The sequence below is a fragment of the Xiphophorus couchianus genome, chromosome 2 (assembly GCF_001444195.1).
Source record: "Xiphophorus couchianus chromosome 2, X_couchianus-1.0, whole genome shotgun sequence".
Taxonomy (NCBI): domain Eukaryota; kingdom Metazoa; phylum Chordata; class Actinopteri; order Cyprinodontiformes; family Poeciliidae; genus Xiphophorus; species Xiphophorus couchianus.
In genome coordinates this window covers 22,678,852-22,702,109 of record NC_040229.1, presented here as the reverse complement: position 1 = coordinate 22,702,109, position 23,258 = coordinate 22,678,852, and the positions used below count along the sequence as shown (strand labels likewise).

The following is a 23,258-nucleotide window of genomic DNA, read 5'->3' as shown; positions in this document are numbered from 1 at the left end:
AAAACCTAATCTAGACTCAAGTGTACTAGCAAATTTTAGGCCCATTTCCAAACTCCCTTTTTTATCTAAGGTCCTTGAACAATTTGTTTTTATTCAGCTTGAAATGTTATCAAAAGACAATAACATAACAGAAATTTCAGTCTGGGTTTAAAGCTGCTCATAGCACTGAAACAGCTTTGCTTCGAGTGTATAATGATCTTCTTTTAACAGTTGATTCGGGCAATGTCGCAGTTTTATTACTTCTAGATCTGAGCACAGCATTTGACACTGTAGATCATCAGATTCTCTTACATAGATTAAAACATTGTGTTGGCCTGAGAGGCCCGGTATTTGAACGGTTTAAATCATATTTAGAAAATAGAACGTTCTCAGTTCTTCTTGACCAATGTTGTTCTGGGGCCAAACCTTTAAAGTACGGCGTTCCCCAAGGTTCAATTTTAGGTCCTATTTTTTTTATTTTGTATTTATTGCCTCTTGATCAGATTTTCCATAAATTTAATGTTTCTTTTCATTGCTTTGCAGATGACGTCCAGATTTATATGCCCTTTAAACTACAAAATGGTAAAAATGAATCTCTTCAGCTATTGATAGATTGTTTAGCTGAAGTCAAATCTTGGACGGAACAAAACTTTCTTCACCTCAATCAAAGTAAAACTCAAGTTATATTAATTGGTCAAAGTCTTCACACTACAAATCCAGATCTGATTCTTGGTTCTTTAACTTGGTTTTGTCAGACCTCTGCTAGGAACCTTGGTTTTACGTTTGATAGCTGTTTACAGCTAGATAAACAAGTTAGCTCTGTCGTTAAATCAAGTTTTTGTCACCTGCGGATTTTAGCAAACGTTAAATCTTATTTTTGTTTTAAGGACTTTTAAGAATTTATCCATGCCTTCATTACATCTCGTTTGGATTATTGCAATTCATTATATAGAGGCATGGATAAATTATAGCGACTTCAAATGATCCAGAAGCAGCGGCACAGCTTCTTACAGGAACCAGGAAGCGTGACCATATAAGGCCCATACTGGCCTCTTTACACTGGCTACCCGTCTTTTATCGAATAGATTTTAAGATTCTTTTATTAACTTATAAAGTTTTAAATGGGTTAGCTCCCCCTTATCTTTGGGACCTTTTAAAATTTCAGTCTGTGTCCAGAACCCTACGATCAAATAATCAGCTATTACTGACAGTTCCTCAGACTCAACTTAAGAGGAAAGGAGAACGGACTTTTTCTGTTGTTGCTCCTATTCTATGGAATAATCTACCTTTCCAAATTATATCTGCCCACAAACCTGGATCATTTTAAATCGCTTCTCAAAACTCATTTTTATTCTTTGGCATTTATTTGAAGTAGTGTTTTGTTACTCTGTTTTTATCAATTTGTGTTATTGTCATTCTTGTACAACACTTTGGTGCAGTTTTACACCTGTTTTTAAAGTGCTATGTAAATAAATTTGACATAGGAACAAACACGCAGTGTTAGCATGTCTTTTATGCCCACTTTACCTGTTTTGGGTTCATGACGGCTCTCATCCAGCACCAGGCTATTCATGCATTTAAGCTCCCAGTCCTGGACCTCAGTTTTCCACAGTGCAGAAACCAATACAGTATACTGGGCCCTGCAGAAGAAAATGTGTTTGGAGGAGAGAGAAATAGGGGTTAAGAAATATGACTGGAAGTTGCTGATCTGTGTCTGCATGCATTTAAGAAAATTAAGTTAAAATACCACAGATTTATACTGGATCCAGTAACAAGTTTTTTGTTACTGGATGGGTTTAGTTGAGCACACAAGACAGTCTAAAACAAGTAGGGAAAACAGAGTAGGAATGTAGATCCGCATATACAAAATGTTACAGTGAGTTTAGTCTTCACAGATTCACCCATTTCTGGATTTTTCTCTGGAAAATAACTCCTGTGAATATTATTCACAGAATATTTGTCAACTAGCAAATTTTTTATATCTAACATATTCTAAATAGGGGTGCATCGACTGCAGTGTTGTGGCCGATCACTGATCCTTAAAAAGCATGATCTGCCAATTCCGATTTCTGGAAAATAATCTTATTCCAAGTTATTGTAACCACCGGTGATCCCTACATGATATTGATTCATTTGGCATACATAGCTTTTTGTAGAGCGTTTCTGTATCTTTACTTTTCTTGTTATATTTGAAGTTTAATGTAAGAAGAATCATGACCATAACAGACAGATGTAGAAAATAATAATAATAATAATAATAATAATAACAAAATCACAAAATATCTTCACTGTTGTGGTTTCAATTACAAAAATCATCATCAGCTATGTGCGAAGTGAGCTTCTATATCATTACTTTTGCTAAACTGGATATGACTAAAATCATCTTTTAATCTATTTGGTGGATTGCAAATGGAAGATATGGATCCCATTTACGAAAAGTTTTTTCTACTGTTTCTACCTTCAATGTGGGAAAAAAATTGACAATTTTTAATTTGCTTATAAAAAATACACAACATCAAACCGACAAACTACAGTATGCATAGTTTAAAGATTTAAAGAAGTGACAAAAATCTGAGCTTTCATTGAAGCCAGCTTTCCCAGTGAGAAGTAAACAAATGATGTGTCAAATCCTTTACTGAATGAAGGCGTCAGTACAACAAAAAGGACAAATGAATGAATGAAAAGAGGCACAGAGGAAGACATGGGGAACAGAAAAAAGAGACTGTGGGAGGATGGATGGCACAAGAAGGTTATGGGAATTATAAAGAAAGGAGTTTAGACTAGAAAAAAAACAAATAAGCTAATAAGAACAGAGTGTAGAGGGGATGAGTGGGAAGGTGTGGGACAGAGATCGATTGAGATGGGACTGTTTGCACGAGACAACACATTAAAAAAAGATCAAAATAGATGTGTTTCAGAGAAGTAAAGGTTAAATACTCTGCGTTAACACTCTGCATGTCCACATAACATGTACAATTGATTAAACAAAATCTAAAAAATAAAAAAAAAACAGTAGCAAATTAAACACTACTGGTTCATGTTAGGGTAAACATGCAAGTGATTTGATTCTAATTTCATAATATATTGTGAAATTTTCTAAAATTGTCAAACACAGAATTTCCTTAAGCACTTCAGGACTTTCTGCAATAATATAGAAATGACACTTGTTTAAAACTGCAAACATGTTCAAATACAACAAGAAACTACTGCAAATCAAGTTCACACTAATGTTTGTTGAGCTTCCTTCAGCTTGTGCAACTGCTTATAATCTGCTGATCTTACATACTGCCTTTTAGGTCACATGTCTGTCTTATTAAATTTTAAAGTCCAACCTTTATTGGTATTGACATTCTCTGTTTCTCAATAAATTAATGCAATTATTTAACATATGTTTGTAAAAGCAGGTACCACACACAGGGATATCCTAATGTTGCAAGAACACAAGCCACAGCCTGAGATGTGGAAAAAATAAAGCTGAGACCGACGATAGTCTCCCTTCCAATTTCTTATCTTCGTGCTGCTTTTTGACCCGACAGCACTTAACCTTTCCCCCCCCCCAGGATCTTCCCAGTGTAAGGAGATCCCGTCCAGAGAGCCAGTCATACCACTTAGTGTTGACTTCTGACCAACCTTTCGCAACAATGCCAAGAAGGCAACAATGACTTCTCAATGTTATGCGGTGGCAGTCTGCCCACTGAAAACCAGAGCAAGAACAAAACCGGTTTGTGAATGGTTGCCTTAATTTATGCATGAACAAACTGCAAAAGAGGTTCACACATGGATCAAAATGTGATAAAGTAAATATCTGCATAATTCAGTTATATAAGGTGGTAAGACATGAATAGCATTTTAGGATGAGCAGCTGTAAAGATATTTTCCAAAATAAATGTCCTTAGTTTCGCTCCTCGAAGTTACCAGCACTTACTAAACCAGAGGCTTTAGACTAAATATGATCCAAAATGTTAGAACTATGAATACCTCACATGGGTTAAATATATGCTCTAAAGGGAGCATATATTTATGCAAATATGATTAACTAGATCTTAATTATTAACTTGCATCAGTTCTTCCATAGACACATGCTTCATAAATCAGGATCAGTGACTCTACCAAGTTGCCATAACTACAGCTCCATGTCAGCAAACATGTCAGTCGCCATGTGACACTTGTATTCAACATCGCAAGAGATAGAAGACTGAGACAGAAAGCTGCTCTGACTGCCATTGAAGGAACAAATTCAGTAAAAAGGATGTCATCCAAGCTTTTAAAAAAAAAAAAAAAAAAAAAAAAAGACTTCCTCAGAATCATGGACCACCTTGTTTTTCCAAAACGCTCAGCATCTAAACATCTCCAGTTCTGACACCCTGATTGAGATTCATGAATAGATCTATTTGGAGTTGAGCCTAAAAACTTTGCTGCACATTTCTAAAGATGACACATTCTTTTAGATAATTCATGAGGGTGCTGTGGGAGATTTCTGAATGGGTTTCTCAGGCAACATATTTCAGAAAACAAAATTCAAATTACATTTCCATATTTGTGATTCTACCCAGTAAAGCAACAATGTGTGCCTGCATTCTTTATGCTATAAAATAATAAATGTCACTTACATATCCACTGGTACTCTTAATAGCAGAGGTAACATTGCTCCTTCATCATTCAGCTCCATCAGTCGAGGCTCCAGAAGTTCGATGATGGTCAGAGCAGTTCGGAACACAGCTTGCAGGCCTATCCAGAGAAAACCCTTTTTGAAAATAACGTCCAGCTTGTAAAATTACAGAATAATGTCAGTTCTTCCTTTGGATTACAAGAGAATATAACATTCAGTGCAGGTGAAACGCATACAAATACTAACTGGCATAGCTGCATTGATGAAGAATTTTTAAATTTTTACATTTGTTTGTTTGTGTGCCTGCCTTGTAAAATGATGAGGTCCCAGACAGCGAGAACAGAATCCCAGCAGGGCAGGGAAGTGAAGAGGGTGAGAAACCATGGCATCACAAAATGGACTAATAAGACTCCCGCTGAGTCCTGCAGGGAGGATGACACAACAGGAAACCTTGATTTGGCATAACCAACAATGTATTCAAGATGTGTTTTACAGACACATGGATGACAAATCTGTTCTTTAAATTAATCTCAAGTCAAGCTTCCAACACCACTTATGTATTGTAAAAGTTCTGGATGACAAACTTCTTTGGTCACTTTCCCTTGGAGGTGTGCTTGCACAAATATTTTTTGTCAATTGATCTGTGAAAAATACCAAAGATAATAAATTGATTGCAACCTTTGTATAATTTCAATTTTTATTGTATATATAAAAAGCTCCATAACAAAGACTAAAAAGAGTCAGTGCAGAAGAAAGTTTTCACCTGTGCTTCCTTCAAATAAAACATTGGCTAAAAGCTGTCATTTTACGACAAGAGTGAATGAGATGGCTTTAGCCAACACCATCTTCCCACACATTTAATTTCTAAAGCAGTGAAAAACAAATTTTAACTGATAACAGTACAGAAAAAAAACAGTACTTAGACAAGCTACAACATGCAATTCTATTCCTGCTTGCACATGCTTTAAATGGCACTCCATGAAAAGGAAAAAAGAAGACTCAAAGAGGATTATATGATGGCCACGACTGAGAAATGTACACCAGTGGGATCAAGTGGGATTGCTTCATCTCATGTGGGCCTGCTAGTGCTCCTATATGGCGAAACTGGTGAACAAAATCCACTAAATAAGCTTCCCACCCCCCAAAAAACTAAATAAATTTATTTTTACACAGATTTTAAAGTTTGTTTATTCAGGGTTGCTGCAAAACAGTTTTCCTTTTTGCATCCTTTTACTTAAAATTACTAGAAAGTAACTTATTTTACCCTTTAACTGAGTTGTAAAAGTTGCATCAAATCAATTTGGAAAAAAAATGCAGGGATATAAATTATCTGTGGTGGTACATTTCCCACTGTTTGATTCAACTGTCCAGTCTTTGCGCACCTGCATCAAACCAGAAGACTAAATGCACCAAATGAATGGTTCAATCACGTTTTGTACGGCAGGAAAGTGACGTCCCAGGAATGTGCTCAATGTAGAACTGCATCAACAACAATGACAAGCCTAAAGTCAATAGTGGATGGCAGAGGAGGCCCAGCTGATGATGGATTCATTACGCAGGTCCCTAAGAGAGGACTTACTCATTATTTGGCTATGACATGCCCTCAACAGTATGCTGAATATTTCTCTCTTTTCAGAGCCTATGAAGTCCACAGTAAACAGGAGAACCTGAGTTTACTCCCATTTATTTGCTTTCCCCAAAAGAGTGGCCGGCAGAACAAGGTTCTCATGGTTTGATAGTTTCAACAAAAATACCATGGTCTTGCAATACTTACACATATACTTTAGGCAAAAAATGTATATGTAATCCAGTCCGTTTTTAATTTTAAACCAAAAACTCATACTGTTTCAGAGAAAATAATACAAGTTATTATAATGTAATCTGTAATATTTATTTATTGGTATTTTGAGATGTAGACTTCTGCAAGAATATAGTAAAAACCAAATCACTAAAGTAGGCGCTAATAAGCCAGGGTTTGTTAGTTAAATGTGTCATTTGTTCCAGTGCAAGCCTGTGGAGAAGCATGCTGGCTTTAGCTTTGTAATCCTAGTGGATTGTTTAAAACTATTTTGACTCAGTGCTTCCATTATGGAATACATGCCATTTTAACTGACAATACTACCTCATCTATTACAATTGCAAAGCAATATTCAGATCATGAATCTTAAAAATTCTGAATGATCGCTCAAGTAATAATCTGTTCATTTTTTTTATTAGCAACACTAGCTGGTTTACAGTGAGCTGGATAAAACCTTCCTTGGAAAAAATCATTAAGGACAGAAAGTGCAAGAGTGAAAAAAACAAAAATCAAACATAATGATAGAGAAATTTCTTTGTCTTCATGAAAAGTAAGAACAGTTTGTGAAAATGAGATGAGTGCGGTAAAGTTTTTTTTGTCGCTGCTATTTAGATCAACACTGAGGATTTTCTTAAGCATGGAGAAAACATCTAAGCCTATAAACACTATGTTGCTGGCAAGTAAAGCCAAAGGCCCTTTGTTTCTCACCAAGTGCTTGGAGAGCCGAGCCTTCCGGTGTTTGAGGAACTGATCAAAGACCTTCACCTGATGTTGGACTCTGATTAGAAGAAGAATAAAAATGTTAGTTTAGTTTTATTGTAGTGGAATAGAGAGAAACAGAGGCAGATACAACAAAAAAGGATTTTGAATGCAGTTTCAGGAGATGAATTTAACATACACTGAAAAGAGGATGCAGAAATTAAATGCTTTCATCATCCGTCTCTTGTACATAAACCTACACAAAAAGCATCACTGGTCTGATGCTTCTTGCTACATATTGTAAAGTTTATTTTACAATAAAATAAACAGATTCAGAACCAAAATGTTGTGGATAATATCAACATTCTTAAGCTTATTCAGATCAAAGATTTAAAGAAATCATAAGACTGAGTAGGTCCAGAAATCAGAAATAAATGCTAAATACTTGAAGAGTAAATACTTTTCCAGGCAAATTTCTAACATTTCTTCAGCTTTCATGAATTTCTCAGAAAACTGCAATATAATTTTTCCAAAGACATGTTGTGCACCTTCAAACTCAGTTCTTACTTTGTGAGACTGAGGTCAAACAGTTCAGCCAGATATTTGGATTTATCCAACAAGGCTGTCAGAGCCCAGAAAGCCTCCTCCTCTCCCAAATGCATCAGCAGCACAGCAGCTATGTAAGACATCCCTGTGAAACAAACAAGAACACGCATGTATGCTTTTTTTTCTGGACAACAAAGTACAAATTAGATTTAACGTAAATATTGTAAACATTGGAAAATGTAGTTAATAGGCTGTATATTGCTTGAAATGCTTTAATAGTGTTTGTGTCTAAGAGAGCAACTACAATAAATAAATGTTTTCCTTACTGATTCAGAGACAACAAAAACATTTTTCTTTTTCTCATCTAGTCCATTTATTGGGTAATAACATGATGTCAAGATTTTACACAATACAATGATGATCATACAATAAACAAGGCTTTCACATTTATTTAGCTTACTTTTACTTCTTTGGTTTAAATTTGCATGTAATGAAAGGCAAATTCTTCAAATGAAAAATAGTTATTTTATTTCTTATTACTTGTAATCACCAAAATTATATGCATTTTTACTATTTAAATTAAACTAGAGCAGAAATGTCAGAACAGAATCTTATTTACTAATTTTAAGCTATATTGGCTTTTTTCTAAAGTAAAGCATATTTAATACATTGCCCTATACATTTATTGGAACTCCTTCAGGATGGGGAAAAAGATAAAATAAAAAATGAAACTATATAATTATTGCCCTCTACTACCATCTTCTGGTCATAATGTGTATTGCAGTCACCTCTTCATTTGTAAATACTGTTGGAAAAAGTGGGATACTTTGATGGTTTAAACTTGGTTTCACTTTGAAGTTTTGAATGTTTCTTTCAGTAATAAAATACATGTAATAGAAATAACAGGCTTGCTTTATTTCAAATGCAATGCTGTATATTGTTATTACAGGATGTAAATGAAAGAAAAATATAGACACAGCAGTGTCACCTCAGGAAAATACAAATAAATATGTAAACATATATAACGAGATACTTGTAAATATATGAACTCTTCTTTAAAGTCAGTGACGTGTACCTGCAGACAATGACTTTGTATAATGACAAAGTTTGCATAGTAGCCTAAGGTTTTTAAGCTGAGAGGACAAGTCAGGAACAGAGAGAAAGGCAGGGATGTGCAGTTATGAGAAAATGTTACCTTGACTGTAACCAACTTGTGGATTGTATTTTGCATAAGCAACGAGGACCCTGAAGAGTTTAGCCTGACCCTCAATGGCCTCTGAGCTCTGTCCCATCAGGGACTGGTGGGTTGGAAAGGATCGCTCTGTGGTCAGACGAGATCACACACAATAAACAACATTCATTTTTTCTACTCAGCCTAAATCATTATAATAGGTAATGTCTTACCTTAACACTTTGTATTAATGCACATAAAACAAATTATACATATGCGATTACAGAGAGTAGTGTGGCATGAATGGTAGCAAAATTATGGATTAAAATTATATGACTGGAAGTATATGAACCTAAAGGCAAAGTTTGCTTATATTTTTTACCCCTTCACACACACCTTGGAAAAAACTGGTAAAATTGAGAAAAAAAAAATCAGTAGTGCTGTGATGTAGTTTTTGCAGCCGTAGTGATATCTGTTGGTTTTTTTTTTTTGTCACCTTTGAATGTTTGCGATGAGACAAATTTCAATATCAAAGATAGTTTGAGTAAATACAAAAGCTGTCTGAAACAACCAATCACTATGTAGAATTTTTAAAAGTCAATGTTTTTTAACCAGAAATTAACTGAAAAAGAGAAAAACAAAATTGGAAATCTGGGTTCAGTTTCACCACTCACTCCCAGGACTGATTACTGCCAGACATGTCGAATCATAAAATCCAAAAGGCCAAAAGATATCAAAGCTACACATCATCCCTTAGAAATCCAACTGGGATTGGGTGGCAAGACCTTAAACAAGCCACACATGTTTGAAAATGCTCGAGTATGTCTGGCTTAAAACAACTCAGAAAAGAAGAGTGGGCCACACACAATGCCTCCACATGGATCGAGTCTGTTATCACAAGCACCTGAGGAACAGCTGTTACTGGAAAGTGGAGCACAGAAAGCTGCTCATGTGGCATTTCTATTTTCTCTTTGAGAAAACTTGGTTTGGTCGACTTTTTCTACACCAAAATAAAATCTGCTTCTTTTTTTATTTACTCAGGCTATCTTTGTCTCATGTTGAAGTTTGTTTAATCATATAAAACAAATTTATCTAACAAAAACAGAAGAGGTCTCTAAGGGGTTAAATGCTTTTTCACAGCATGGCAGTGTCAGGAATGGAGTAAGGCTTGAAATGTGTTTTCCCGTATGAACTCACGTAGGTCAAGGGCGATCTGTCTGAACAGAGTTATTTCATCGATAGAGTAGCAATTCTCATTCGAGCCCGAGAGCTGTCGTTGGTTCAAACCCAGATCATTCTGAGTGTCGCTCAGTGTGGCAATCGCAGACAAAATGCCATATTCACTGACGCCCAAATCCACAAGGGGTCCTCGCACTTCCAACAAACATGTCTGTTTAGGGGAAAAAACAAGAAAAAAACAACATGCATAAACTTTTCTTATAAGAAAATTTATAATGTTTCATCTATTGAAGAATTAACAACTGTTTTGAGATCAATAAGTTAATGATGTGTTGTAAAGAAATACTGTAAAAAAGGGACAAAACACACACTAAACATAAATATCATGGAAAAACAGAGAATCTGTAATTTACCTGATAGTTGAAGTCACTACATTCTCTCACACCGTCAACGTTCAGAAGGCACTTCCACACTCGCCCTCGCAAACTAGGAGGAATGCCCATCCGGATAAAGCGATCAATCTGAAAACAATAAGTTGAAGAACAAACAAGCTTAGATAGTAAGGAACATGTTTTCACTCTTTGTTTCCTATTTAGGTCTAACCTGACTCTTGCAGATGAAGCTGGCTCCATTCCAGTAGCTGAGCAGTTCACACAGCTCCTTCACCCTCACCAAGCTCAGCTGTGGATAGCTGACAGAAAACAGTTGTGGAATAACCTTCAATGTCGTTCACTCTTAGAAATATATCCAGTCATGTTTTCACTGTTCTCCTGTTATTGAAAATTAGGTTGTGGAGTTAGAAGGTCCACAAGGAGAACCCAAACATCCCTCCCCACTCTGCAGCTCATTCATAAAGGTACATAAAGGTTTTTCAACAAGTTCAGGTCCCAGCTCTACTGACTACTAAACATAGTCAGTTGACCTTTAGTGGTCAGTTCAGCCTTTCAGTAGTTCGTTCTGGCAACTGGGGCAATAACTGGATGCTGAATGTTTTGCGTTTTTGTGTTAGTATTATGATACAGCAGAACAATGGTACTTTTGTAAAAGATCATTACATCCTGAGAATCTAATTCTGGACAATACCTTCACCACTGAGCTGTGGGTGCAGGTTGCATCACAGCTGGGAATGTCAGTTATATCTCTCTGAACCAGAGTTAAAGCAAAGATAATTAGCAAAACCTCTACAGACAGTGATGTGAAAAGAAGGTGCAAACAATTAACTTTGACGTCTGCCATTCTGACAACACATTGTTGACGTTCCACCACTAGCAAGGAGGCACACAGTGGAATCAAGAGCAGCTTTTAATCGAAAAGGCCCTGGAATTATTGTATAAATTGTATTTGTTCCCAGTCTCTCTCTTTTATGGAATCATGAACCATTCCATTTATTCATGCAAGGCCTGCTTTGCTTTGGATGTTCTTCTGGTTCATGACTTCCTGGATGAGTGGAGTAATTTTGGTAGGCCAGTCACCCCACCCCACTCCATATTTATCCATTATTGGATAGTGACTCTCACAGTGCTTTGCTAGTCCCAACATTTCAAGAAAGGATGTGTAACAATTTCCAGTCCTAGAAATGCCAGTGACTTATGTCAGTGGCTCTTTGATGGTCAAGATGCACTATGTTGTGAGAATATTTCTGCTCACTTCATGTGGTCACAGGTTCTATTAAGCCTAATTTAAAAAAGGTCTTGCTAATAATCTAGTGTGACAAGTAATTTTGAATTCAGCTAGATTTCCAAAAATGTGATTAATGGCAGTCATTTTAATAGAGCGCCATTACTTCACACCAGGCTGGGTTGCCTTACTACATTGTTTAAAAAATTAATTTGGAATTTAATCAGACTGAAACGTCTTTTTACATCACAAAATGAAAAACATATCTTTAGCCTTATGAGGTCATGACAAGCTTAGCTAGTATTAATTTCACGGAACTAAACCAGCATTAATTAGATCAAACATGTGTCGCACCTGTAATCGTGACATCTGTGGTGAAGTTTTTGCTCCCTTCTGTTGGTGAAAGCAAAGCCGAATTCATCAAAACGTACACTCTCACTGCGCCTTTTATCTGTTGAGCTTCTCCAGCTGGCGCTACTGCTGCTTCTTCTTCTCATTTTGCTTTCCTTTTTCAATCTAAGTTTGAATTAAATGGCGTGATTATGGAAATTTCTAAACGACCCGCTTTGTTCAATTACTGTCAAGCTCAACGAAATTCAAATTTGAGAACGCCCCTAATCCTACGTCATGGAGCGTCACTGGATTAGTTTCTTATACTACCATAATATTGGCAAATTAATTCTGATTATGGATTATAATGTATTTAAAATAGTAAATATAGTTTAGAATAATTTAAAATATCTTAACAAATCTGTTTCTTTGTTAAGTGAAAATACCCGGGATAAAGACTTTCGTTCTTCTATTTGTTTAACTCTTACCTACCGTTCAGCCTGTGAAATTACCGGGCTGAAAGTGATGACAAGAACCGAGGGAAGAGTTGTTATCTTGAGTATAAAAAATACAGTCAAAGTGCGTCAATGGTTTCATAAAACGCCCTGTCCGAGCATGGCAGACCGTAATACGGGTCCCTTTCTCCGCCGCCCTCCCAGCCGGCTGGAAAATGATGCGGACCCGGACCAAGTCACAAGACACTAAAAAGGTGACCTCTCATTGGCGGACTTTATGATAAATTACTTATGCAGTATTGTTGTTTATTCTTGATGAAGTCGAGGAAAGCTAAATTAAAGAGGTTTTAAAAGTCGAAAATTTAAATTAAAAGGGAAAAAAAGCCACGGAGTGCTTTAATATTTATTTGCGTCGATATCTGGAAATGCGAATGAATGAAATAATATTAATTTTTCAGAAACTCTTATATATAGAGATCACAAACCAAAGCGGAAGATGGAAGCTCACATTCATTTTTAATACATGTAGAGCAAACTTTGGTGTTGTATAATAGATAGATAGATAGATAGATAGATAGATAGATAGATAGATAGATAGATAGATAGATAGATAGATAGATAGATAGATAGATAGATAGATAGATAGTATCCTATCTAACATGAATTAAACATTATCTTGTGATTGTGAGTGTGAGTGGGAATAAAAATAGCAATAGGTATTTTGTTCCATGCAGTAGGAGTGTAACAGGTAAACCTTCTATGGATGCAAACTCAACTAAAAACCCACCTGTTTAGGATTGTATTTGAAACGTAATAAATTACAAAATTATTGATGGAACTTGACTTAATGTCGTGTTTTGATTGTTGATTCTACGTTGCATTGTGTTTCCGTGTTTGATATGATGTAAAGCACTTTGAAATGCCTTGCTGCTGAAATGTGCTATACAAATAAAATTTGATTTGATTTGATTTGATTATCATTCCAAAGTCATCTAAAATTATGTTCACCCAGCCAAGACATGAAGTTTGATCAAAATGCACACAACTTATGTTATCTTTATTGCTCTGACATAAACACTAAGGTTTGTATGAAGCTTGTTTGCTTAGCCAATGATAACCATAAGGAATACATCCATTGCCAGCAAAGGATGAAAGAAGTAACATTTGATGAGATCCACCAAATTCCTTGATGCTTTTATTGTAATTACTTTTTCGGGGGGGGGCATGTTAGATGTGCTAATGCAGGTTTTGTACAGGGTGAAAAGAAAACATGTTTCACTGGGATGTGACTTGGGCATTGCTGCGCGTTTCCACTTTGTATATTGTCTGGTAGCCATCATCCCAGGCATACAGCTGTTTGTCCCCTGGGTGATAGTGGATGCTGCTGTGGCTGGTGTAGCGCTTTGGGAAGAACATCACTGGACTCTCATTGCTGCATGGACACAACATAGAAAACATAAATCATTTAACCACATCCATTTAAAATGTGTCAAACTGCAGATTATTATTTTAGTGTGCATTGTTGGTAAACCTGACATTTATGACTGCACACTCAGACTGCGTTGTACACTAACCTGTGAATGGTGTCATGGATGTCGTACAGACACTGGATGGTGGAGCGACCTCCATAGCGTGTGTTGTAGACCACATAAAGCGTCCCACATATCAGGAAAGCCCCCTCAGCGTCGCTGCTTCTGCACTGTGTGTCCCAGGTGTACTCCACTGCTAAACTTACTGGTGAAAACAACAACATTTGTTGAATCATTATTGGCAGTTCTTGCCTGAATGTCAACCTGGACAAACCCATGCTTTTTCCACCCCCCAACAATTACAATTGTTATAGGGTCAGGATAGATTATAAGGTGATCCTGCACAAAGCATGCAAGCTACCCTTCCTATTTTTGTTAGCAGAAAGTACATGTATAAAAGCAATAACAAACTTGTTCAGGGTACAACTGGAAAAGAAGTTATATATTTTTTGCTTGCGTGCCCCCTTTCCATACCACCATAAACTCTATACAAAGATTTTATACACCAAAAGAAAATAATTATTGAATCCCCTGTTGGTTTTATCTGAGTCTCCCTAAACATTTTTGATTCAATTTATATGGAAAGACAGAATAACACAAGAAAAATCAGAAAATGCATAACTTAACTGTTAGGTAAAAACGACTTATTAATCCACCTCCATAAAAACATGACTTAGAACTTGGTGATGAATTATATTGGCCCGCACAGCCTTGAAACATTTCTACATAGCTGGTCACCAGGTTTTCATGTATCTCTGGAGGGATTTTTTCTGACTCCTCAGCTTTGCAGAGATTCTTAATCCTTAAGGCTGATTTTAAGAAACTGGAAGCTCTCTTAACAGATCTTTTGAATGCAAGATTTTAATCCATTATTAACAATCTTTCCACATGTACCTGTGGACTGTCCCTCAACTTTGTCATGATTATTCTCTCAGCATGAGCCAAGCCTTGATAGTAGCTACAGACTGAATGTGAGTGGTGGTCATTTTAGGTTTCTTCCTATAATCAACACTAATGGAGTATGTTTAATGGTGGAAAACATAACCCCATTTCTTCCTAATTAACTACTCTTTCACATTGTCTGCAATGTCAAGTGGTCCTGGAACACTTGTTTTGCATTTAACTAATGTCAGGACAGAGCCATTGATTGATATATTGTTTCTATTCATGCTTTAGCTTACTGAATATGAGCTCAGCCTTATTGTCTTAAAAAACAAAACATTGTCTTGTTAAATGAAATTTTCTGTCAATCGAATATAATAAACTGAATACTAATGAAAATTTAGAGATGTATTGATAAAAGGTTTTATTACGCTGTTAGTAGTTCTGTGTAACACAGACCTATCATTAATTAATTAAGAAAAAAAAAATGTCCACACCTTTGTCTAGCTTGGTGATGACCAGGTTTCCTCCGTACTCAAGATCCGCATGAATAACCCAAAGGCCAAGTTCATCTACAGCCATGTCCAGATAAGTGTTGGGATTGAGGCTGTAGACAGGAAGACGGCCGGCTCCGGGAAGAAGGGTTCTATCTACCACAGTGCCATTGAGCAGATCCACCTTTAAAAGTGAAGAGAAATCATTTAAGGAATACAAACTGTGCTCATCAACACAGAAAACGGAGCGTGAGTTTTTCTTGTTCGGAACAGATCATTTCTCCATTCACTATCTTATGCAAGGTCGCAGAGGTAACAGGTCTGAAAGTAGAATCCAAACGTTCCTGCCATGCTTTTCAGCATGTTCTTAAGGATTCTTTGGTGTTCCCAAGCCAAAAGGAATGCATAGTTCATCTGGTTCCCTTTGCCCTCGTCCTAGTGGAACATGTAATGAAAACCTCAAAATGGAGTCAATCAAAATTCAGCTTAATTAAAGGCATGGCTGTTATTGCCTTCAGCAAATTCTAGAAACCCTACAAAGGAAAATCTTTTAGCTTTTTCTCTCTGGAATGTGATTCTTAGTGGTGATCCAGATTCCTTGATTGCAGATGAGAAGTAGAATGTAAATGGGAAATACAAGTTGGAAGCTGTTTTTTTTTTAAAGTTTAAAGTTTAAGTTTATTATCAAACAGTCCTTGCATTAATACAGAGAAGGGCTCAATCCATCTATCCATTGCATGTTTTATGCACCATAACCTCACTTTAGAGCAAGAAACTAAGACAATTGAACCCCAAATCTGAAAAAATGGGGTTTATGCATTTTTGGTGTGAACACGTTGTACAAATGCAATTTCCTCATAAACACTCAGAGTTTCCTGGAAAAATTAGCATCATTGGAACAAATTTGTTTCTTTTGGCACTGTGTTCTCAGTGACCTCAGCTAACACAGTGGGACAAAGAAAAGAGCACAGAATTCTGTTCCTGATGTTGACGATTCCTTAAACTGACCAGACTTAAGGCCAACAGCTGCTATGAGTTCAAGAGATTATCTGTGTGAAATCATGTTCAGGGTAATAAACTGTGCAGTCAGACTGTTCTTTATAACACCAACAACAGAACATGAACTTGCAGTTCCTATCTCTGCAGTTTTTTTTTCTTTGCTTGACGTAGCTCAATAGAGAAATGCATGAATGACCTATTAGGTTGCACTTTGACAAAAACTCTCAGTGACAAACCTTCAGTATTTCATTGGGTGTATCTGCCTTGTGGCAATAGAGGAATCCATTGTAGATCACGTGACCCGTGCCCTGCCAGTAAAAAGGCAGCTGCACCTCATTTGCTGGAGGTGTGGAAGTCTTTGTGAAGCTCTTCAGAGATTTGTACTCCAGAATGGTGTTGTTACGAAATCCACTGAATAGATACACCTGGAAGAGAAAAGGCAAAAAAGGAACATGTAAGAATGCAGATAATTTTTTTTTCATTGATGCAAAACCCAATCTGCTTATTGGTGAATAAAGACAATACTGTACTACCTCATACCTAATTAGTTGGGGATATATTTAGATAGGCTAATTTTGACTTTAAAGGCAGCCACACCCCCAAAGATTCCCCACCAGGTCCTTAATATGAGCCATAAACAGGGAATCTGATAAGACTAACTTGTAACACACACACAGAATATATAGAGCACATTTAAAAAAATACAGATTAGCAGGGTTACTACACAGTAACAAAGCCCCAAAGGTATGTAAGGTACAGTGATTAAGGCTTTTTGTAAGTATGGGATAAACTATATGGAAGCATATGGATGGATGGATGGATGGGTGGATGGACATACATACTCATAGATGGATGTACAGATGAATGGATAGACATAGATACGACATTCAACAAAGTGTGGTAACAGTAATAACAAAATAATAATAAATAATTTTCATTCCTTTTTCATGCTCACCTTGATATCGAAGTAGCTTAATTCAATTCTAGTGTAGAAACCCTTGATCAAAACTTGTAATATTTTGGAATTTTATTTGTCTCTGACGAGATTATGTAAAAATTTTATGTCGTTATATCAGGAAAATATAATGATTTTGTGATATTAATATCAACAAAGAAGTCACTGAAAACGTAGATGAGTAGGAATGATAACAATACTATGCACAGCATATTTTGATTGTATCTGGATAAGAAAACTCAAATACATTACTAGTCCCATAGTAAGCTTAATTTAGAAGGACAGTCACTGTATGTTTCAGATATTATTTACCTTATTTGATCCTTCAGAGGGGTCCTTGAACCAGCATCCATTTGGATCTCCAGATTTCTTCACAATCTTAAGAGACTTGACTTGACTCAGAACTGTGTTGCAGTCTAGATATATTGCATCAGACCAAGAAAAAAAAATAGTCTTACAAAACAAAATCATTGATTTTTTTTTTTTCATTGATCTCTGTTCCTCTTGCATTATTTTCCAGCATTCCTCTAAGCAAATGCTACCTACCGTTCTCCACATTTATCTTGGCCTTCTTTTTCAGCTGCTCCAGTTCTACGGCTTTTATCTGCTGTTCTAGCAGTGCTTCCTCCATCTCAATGTTAGACTGAGTGGGAATTTTGTTCTCCAAATATTCCAGCTCCCTCTCCACCCGGTCAACACGCACAGAGACACTGTCCACCTGGCTCTTTACTTCTGATCTAAGAAGGAATAAAACATATTTATGAGTCAGCAGAACCGATTTTGTCATTTGAATTATGTCTTGTTCTCAGATAATTCAGGGAGGTCTACCTCAAACTGCTCAGAGTGGACAGATAGCCTCTGACTTCAGAGGAGAGGTCATAGGTTTTCTGGGTGGCACTCACTGTGTTTTGCTCACACAGACTGAGACGCTCCTGATTTTATTCACAGTTGGAAGGAATACAATGAATACAAATAAAGTTGTTATTATGTGTACATAGCAACATTTTAAATGAACATCAGAGATAATTGCATAAAATACAGTCTTTTTAGTTAGAAGAGAGAACAAATTTTAACCAAGAAATACTTTAGTCATTTAATTATTTAACCTTGCTTAACCAGTAGCTGATCCAAACAACCAGAAAAAAACTGAACATAGTTTTAGCTTTATTTTATTGTCACCCTATTTTACTCTGTATTATATGAAGAAGATTAACATTTATTGAAATTTTGGTACTTCACCTGGATTTAAAAATACTGCTCACATTTTAATAAATAACCATAGCTAAACTTTGGATGCTTGTATGGTATTATAGTGTGACCTCCCCAGTGTGTTTAGTATTAAAGAAACTCCACTTTTAGTCCATTCTCTCAAAAACAGAAAAAAATGTAATTTAAGAAGCAAGAGGACTGAGCATGTATTTTAGCACATCTAGTAAGGTATACTAGGCTTTTCCATGCATAAAAACAGATAGATATTCTGTGTTGACTCCTCCAGATTCCTATGACAGGAGGTCCTAATAAAAAGCAGTTAGATAGCTGAAAGGGTGCCAAAACATTGCAGCCAGATGATCTGACAGTAGCAAAATCCAAAGAAAACACAAACTTTTTGAAAACAAGGTGATAAAAAAGAAAAATGTCCAGTGTGGAATAAGTGTTAAAGGTGGCAGCTTGTTGAGGAAAAGTAATGCAGAAATGAACTCACCTCCATCTGAACAAGCCTTCTCTCTAGATATTGGATTATGAAGGCATCTTGGGAGGAACCCTGGCTCTGGACTGATCCCAAAGTCAGGCCCAGAGATAAAAGCAACAGCAGAACCATCCTCGTTGATGCTATTTCCCCGTGTCTCGATTCCCAAAACGTTCCTGAAAAAACCTGAATCTGCTGTGACGTCTTCAGAGGTTTTGCCCTGAAATGAGCTGTAATAACAATAAGATCCTCCTTCAAACTTCTGTCAGGCTCCAACAAAAATGAGCTGGCGAAATCCTAAAAGAAAGGCAGCTTCAGACACACTTTATAACTTTCCTCCTGTATTAAGAGCAGTTCTTGATTCCTTGCTAGACTGATTTTCCTTTCTTTTTGCTGCTGCCAGACTTTCAGCTCGCTCATGAACTTTCTGCCTGTGTTCAGTGGCTGCCCACAGTCCCTCCCAATCTCCCACTCTCCCAGTTTTTCTGCATGCCTCTCTTTCATTCTCCTCCTCTCTGGATTTTGTACATTTGTGGTATGAAAGAGGATGCCAGTAGAGGAGGGGGAAAAGACAGAGAGTGAGCTAGAAATAAGCAAAACTTTCTGATCCATTTAGAGCTTTTTGGAGATGGAATACTCCCCGGTAGGTTTATGGACACATCCTCAGTTCCACGCCGATGTGGAAATACAAAATATATCAGCTAGGCAGTAAATTATATTTGCACACAAATAGATTTTCATAAAATTTAAAACATGTGCCAATATGTGTAAATTTTCACGTTCCATCTATTTTTCTGCACATCTGACAAGAACAATTATAATAGAATAGTTGTTGTTCCAAAACTTTGAAAGAGCGTGAACTGATTCTTAAAATTGAAATCAGATTGTGAACATCTGAAGGAGTGGACACTGTTGGCAGGGTTGTTTTCAGCCTTATTGTTGCTGCTTCTGATCCTGAAGATATTCTCTCTGAATTAGATCCAAAAGTTGTCACTGCCTTTGTAGATAATCATTATCTTGCTGCTGCTTTAAAAGAAAAAAAGAAAATAAAACCTTTCATCTCCATCTGGAGAGTTTCAGAGACCATTTCCTGCTTTGTCTTGATGGCAGGCAACATCTGGATGCCTTCTCTTATACATAGTAGGGCATACAATATGAAACAGGGAACTCAGATTAGAGTAAATGCATAAAAGAACATAGACGAAATGCCAGTAAATTCACAAAGAAAAATATATTTTCCTTTTTTCATCTTCATTTTAAATCTCAATTTTATAACATTGTGCAACCACAAGATGGGGCCACATCCTAGAATGTCCTAGAACGGCTAACGAAACCAGCCTGACAGTGTAGCTGCTTCCCCCACAAAAGCCATAACAACCACCTTCCTGCCCAGGTTTTTACCTGTGGTCTGGCAAAATAAACAACTGACAAATACAAACACCAGGGCCCAATGAAAAGTACAGAGTGCATTTTCAAATGAAAACCTAGTGGTTTAATGCTTTCAGTCTTCTTTAAATGTATTGAGATTATTGGAAACAATCAAAAAAGTTCAATACAAACTTCAGTTTTGGAGAGCTGGTCTAAATATTTACATATCTGGGTGTCAGATCTTTCTATTTTCAGATGTTTCTACAACTAACTCTCAACACTAAATGTGAATGAATAGAGATGACGATGAACATTTTCTCTGCTTTAAACGTGTTGCTTCATATCGGCAGGGAGAACTTAAACAAATAAAATCTATGAAAAGTCAGTAAATCTAAGGTGAGTACTTGTCTTGAGATAATCTCATTTAGAATTACTAAAAATAAATCCAATCTGTTTTCTTCACATCTGTTTAAAAATCAAAGCTAAAGTTTTTGCTCTTTCATTTTTAGGTGATCAGATTACTCTCATTGATACATTTACATGTATCTAGACAGACCCTACAGACATAAACACAGAATGAGATGTAACCTCATAAAATATTCAAGATGGTTCACCAAGGAGTGCCATAAAATATCCATGGAGTCACAGCAGGAGATGTGACTGAGCTCACATCCGTAAATGACAGCAGGAATCCCATGAGCAGCAAATGTGCATGGCTTGCATAAATGACAGTATGTTTGATGCAGATTGTTGAATTTTTTAAAAACGTAATATATTTTTGTGTTTTCTTTATTATGCATACGTGCAAGAATCTGTGGGATTTTGTGTAATATATTTCTCCATGTAACTTTTTGATATGCTAATCTTCACAGATGGAGTTTAGACTGAGACTGTCTCATGGTAAGGGTTGATATAGGAGCAATGTTGTGATGACTTTCTGTAGGTGGAGTTTTAGAAAGAGCAAGAGTTTCTTAAAGAGACAGAGGCCCAATTCCACACCATTAAATTCCAAAGTCAAATTTCTTTTAAGTCATATTTGATATACACAACATTTTTATTGCATATGTTTAATGTGCAATAAAATGGCATTATGTGAATTATTATTAAGAAGTATAGTGACCACAGGATGACATGTGCTGTAGTACATTTTGTGCCACAAAGCATTATGGGAACAGTAGTTCCACTGCTATAGTGACAACAGCCAGTAAACTGCTAGGACCACCTTGGTGAAAAAATGTACATGGACAGAGTTATGACAGAGTTAAGATGGCAAACAAGGTTATAGCAGACAATTCACACCCCCGAAATGTCATTGTTTATTGTTTGTGTATGCATATACTGTATATATATATATATATATATATATATATATATATATATATATATATATATATATATACAAAATGCAGTCCAAAAATGTGCAGTCCTTGGCACAGCCAAGATACTGCGCAGAACCCTCAAGCTCCCAGGCCTCTGGTAGAGGACCCAAGCTCAGAGGATAAGAACCACCCGCGGTGGGTGAGAAGGGAATTTTTATATATATATAGGGCTGAAAACCAATTTTCTTACAGGAAAAAATAAAAACCAGACATCTGTCATTTCTAATGCATGCATGCGTGTCAGAAGAATGTAAATAATTTTGTTCAGGTTTCCTACCAAGTATATGTAAGCACATGTGTGCTTGAATAACTGTGTCTTGGTGATTGAGTGAGAGATGCCAGCCTGCCACCACCCTCTGTCTCTTGACCTTTTGCATCAGTCTTTGTGTTTGGCAGATGATGAGTTTTTAATGCCAGCCCAAGCAAACAGCCACTATGTCAATGTGACTGAGTCTAGAGAGCGTGAACGTCAAACATGGGAAAGAAAACAACTTTTTAAAATCAAAAGTCAAAATAAATATTTTCTTTTTTCCATGAGAGAATAGTAGTAATATGCGTGAAATGCAGAGATACAATGGAGAGAGCTGTTTTTAAAGGGCAGTGTCCACACTAAATGATGAGTGTTACATCTGAGATCCACAACTCAGTGCTTTATACTTACAAGGTGTTTTGGGGCATTTTTACCAAATAAGCCTGGGAATTTTTTCCCAGTCACGGAGAGTAGAGCGGCATGGCTTCATTTTATTTTTGCTTGCAATGTCCCTGCAATATTGTCAAGTCAGTTTGCACAAATCAGTTTAGGAAGGAGTCCTTTGAAATGACCAACAGTACATGGAAGGATTTGCCAAAATACTTTGACTGAAAGAAGGTTCTGTTCCTACTGTTCATCGCAAATCTGCAGATGATGGCAAAGTAAGTACATGAAGATGTCTTGCAGGTTTTGTATTGTTGTTCAGCATGAACATGATACGTTATTTAGCACAAGCTAATGCTGAATGATAGCCTCTGCTGTGTCTCTGCTGTGTCTCACATTATGCTACCCAAAATATATGTGCATTTACTGTCGGAATTGTAGTAGACTAAAAGTCAAAGAGAAGATGCAATGTTTGTGAAAATATGTCGGACTCTTGGACATTGTTTCATTTTTTTTTTTACATTTTGAGAGAAGTGTTCTCCCACTAGTGTCGCAATTAAAAAAAGGTTGGATTTGTGGGGGAAAAAAACGGTCTTTGTGCTGAATTATTGTGCTGACATCAGCTGCTCAACTTCAGATTGCGGCACACTGCTCCGAAGTGAAGCAGAATACTTATAATTTGAATTCCCTATTATGTGAGTATGTCAGATCCACAGCATTTAATCCTAAAGTTGGCTTGATGGTTGTTCAAGAGGCTCCACTTCTTCTGCTTCTAAGTCTGACTCGGGGTCAAAGTTGTATGGTTATACCACTTTGTTTGTACCCATTTTCTCTGAGGTGCTGAGATGGCAAGGCTTGGCCAACAGCAGCTAATTTGCATATTCATGATGTAGCCCTAAAACAGTGCATTCCAAATGAGCTCAAAACAAGCAGAGCTGATTGGGTGAA

General features: G+C 36.6%; 2 protein-coding genes across 5 annotated transcripts in view; both read right to left on the bottom strand.

Annotated features, from left to right (window-relative positions):
• LOC114150009 (carabin) overlaps window positions 1-13,169 on the bottom strand; it is a 47,049-nt gene extending 33,880 nt beyond the window's left edge. For 3 of the 4 annotated variants that reach the window (XM_028026163.1, XM_028026182.1, XM_028026192.1), the window contains exons 1-10: window positions 11,953-13,169; window positions 10,585-10,672; window positions 10,395-10,502; window positions 10,000-10,192; window positions 8,827-8,952; window positions 7,653-7,776; window positions 7,095-7,164; window positions 4,896-5,010; window positions 4,590-4,707; window positions 1,507-1,619 (exon numbers count right to left, since the gene is read on the bottom strand). In XM_028026163.1, the coding sequence (XP_027881964.1) occupies window positions 1,507-1,619; window positions 4,590-4,707; window positions 4,896-5,010; window positions 7,095-7,164; window positions 7,653-7,776; window positions 8,827-8,952; window positions 10,000-10,192; window positions 10,395-10,502; window positions 10,585-10,672; window positions 11,953-12,095 (1,198 nt within the window). In that variant the 5' untranslated portion in view covers window positions 12,096-13,169. Of the gene's footprint in view, window positions 1-1,506; window positions 1,620-4,589; window positions 4,708-4,895; window positions 5,011-7,094; window positions 7,165-7,652; window positions 7,777-8,826; window positions 8,953-9,999; window positions 10,193-10,394; window positions 10,503-10,584; window positions 10,752-11,952 lie in introns of all 4 variants that reach the window. The other variant, XM_028026173.1, reaches the window with a different exon arrangement.
• Window positions 13,170-13,413: 244 nt separating this feature from the next.
• On the bottom strand, window positions 13,414-19,400 carry olfml1 (olfactomedin-like 1). The gene is made up of 8 exons (XM_028002893.1): window positions 18,945-19,400; window positions 18,071-18,174; window positions 17,789-17,979; window positions 17,555-17,658; window positions 16,524-16,712; window positions 15,292-15,472; window positions 13,958-14,117; window positions 13,414-13,815 (listed from the first exon to the last, which is right to left on the bottom strand). Exons 1-8 carry the CDS (start codon window positions 19,059-19,061, stop codon window positions 13,659-13,661), a joined length of 1,203 nt encoding a protein of 400 aa, XP_027858694.1. The 5' UTR covers window positions 19,062-19,400; the 3' UTR covers window positions 13,414-13,658.
• Between the last annotated feature and the right edge of the window lie 3,858 nt (window positions 19,401-23,258).